The sequence below is a fragment of the Macadamia integrifolia genome, chromosome 1, assembly GCF_013358625.1.
Source record: "Macadamia integrifolia cultivar HAES 741 chromosome 1, SCU_Mint_v3, whole genome shotgun sequence".
Taxonomy (NCBI): domain Eukaryota; kingdom Viridiplantae; phylum Streptophyta; class Magnoliopsida; order Proteales; family Proteaceae; genus Macadamia; species Macadamia integrifolia.
In genome coordinates, this window is record NC_056557.1 from 10,206,287 (window position 1) to 10,208,379 (window position 2,093).

At 38.5% G+C, this 2,093-nt stretch overlaps 1 protein-coding gene across 1 annotated transcript; it reads right to left on the reverse strand.

Annotated features, from left to right (window-relative positions):
- Positions 1-403: 403 nt before the first annotated feature.
- LOC122084127 lies at positions 404-1,065 on the reverse strand. Its single transcript, XM_042652206.1, has one exon. The coding sequence runs from the start codon at positions 964-966 to the stop codon at positions 505-507; it is 462 nt and encodes a 153-aa protein (XP_042508140.1). The 5' UTR covers positions 967-1,065; the 3' UTR covers positions 404-504.
- Between the last annotated feature and the right edge of the window lie 1,028 nt (positions 1,066-2,093).

The window sequence follows — 2,093 nt, forward strand, 5'->3', positions numbered from 1 at the left end:
CTTGCACCGTCATGAGACAGTGTCGTCATTCCATCGAGAGAAAACCATATGAAGATACCGCTATAATAATGAAGATACAACACCCAAGGTAGGGCCCACTCTTTATTTCTCGTGAAATGCATTTGTCTTTTCCAACAACAGAGGCATCCTTGTGCCACGTTGTAATACCGATGGGCCCACCAAGACGACCCATCGTGTCTCTCTTTTTATTATTAAATGCCAATTTTTGTTTTAAAAAATATTCTTTTACTTTGCTGGATAATCAAAAGCAGGAAAAAAGTTTTTTTTTTATTTCTTTTATACTTAGGATTCTTTCTTTTCTTTTCGAGACATCCAAACAAAGCCTTAGAGAAGCTTTTTGATAAAATAAAGAAGACAAAAAAACTCAACAATGGCAATTGGATAGAAGAATTAAGAAATCTTCATTATATAATTGCTATAATTACATGTATACAAGAAGAAGATCATCAAAGATCGATGTATATAATTTGCTAAAAATCACAGTTAATGGATGAGATGAACCCCAGACAAGATCCCATTAGCTACATTCATCAACTGTAAAATAATCAAGAAAGTAGATGTGGGTACACTCAATCCAACCAGTGCCAACATCCCAATAGCCAAACTGGGTCTTGTATTCATCAATTGAGATTGCAAAACCCCAACTGCTCTACAAATACTTGCATCATAGCTCGTATAGTACTTCTTCTCCCACTCCATCCAATCCTCCGGTGGTTCATAATTCCTCTCCACCATCTTTGTCTCATGAATCCTTCTTCTCAACACTATCATACTCTCATCCACAAGCCGTCCGCCGTAACCCCAGTCGCATTCACCCCTTCTCATGGCGGAAACCGGTCCCTTCTGTTGCCGGAAACCCAATCTCCGGTTACCTGCAGAAGAAGAAAATGGTAGTGGAGGAAGAAAAGGGGATGAACACAAAGAAGAAGCAGAAGTAGCTTCCATTGCTTCAAATGAGGAAAGATCAGATCTTGAAAGTTGAGAAACGTTAAGAGATATTTTATGTGTTGGTTTGGATTTGATGATTTCATTCTCTTCTATTTATAGATTGGAAGAGTTCAGAGGACGTGGTCATGTGATATGAATTGCAGCGAATCTCGGGGAGTTAACCTTAAAGTTTAACGGTAATGGGGAAACGCCGTGTGGGGTAACGCCCGCTTGGCATCTTCCGCGTTGCCTTCAGGAGTTTAACATCAAGGATCTACCTATCTAACCACCGCCCAACCGTTAGATAATTTATTAAAAAAAAAAAAAGAGAAATTATTAAACTATTAAACTATTAAATTAATTGAAATTAAAATAATAAAAGTAAAGCGGTCCTATCTCGTAGATCGGTGTACCACGTGGCGATGTGTTATGGCTCTAGGGATTGACTTTAGTTAATAATTAGTGCGGTAAGGTCGGCCGATATTAAGGACGTCAAGTACTTTTTAATTATTATTATTATAATTAATTTCTTATAATATGAAAGTTGGAGTCTATATCGAGGAACAAACCAATCATAGTTGATGGTTCTGATCCAGCGGTCAATGATGGATCTTCTGAGTTGGTACTGTTGGTGGTCCTTACTCCCTTCGAGGAAAAGGCATCCAAAGTAATACGACAAAAGACCGCGGAAGACGAGAACCAACTGCTCCGGAATCTGGACAAAGCCGAAAGGGAAAGTTCCAGCTTATCTCATAAAAATAAAAATTCCAACTTACGGAGTAAGGAACCGTGTGTAGCTGAACTGTTCAAATAGGATCGAAGTTTTCCTTCGTTCCTGGTGAAGGAAAAAATCCTTCACCCATTTTTAGGGTTTGTTAGATTAAAATTATTAAATTAAAGGAAAATGGTTTTTTGAGCAAACGTAGACTACATGGTTTCGCTCCTCCTTGGCGCTGATCTTTTAAGTTGGTCCATAGTTATATAGGCAAATGTCATGTAACGAGGTGATGATCTAATGTTTTGATAGAGGTGCAGAAAACAAGGCACTAACAGAGGCATGGAGAATGAGACATCGAGAACCGTTGAACTATTACCTGAACACATGGCGATTATCCAAGTAACCATTGACAAGATAGCTACCTAGG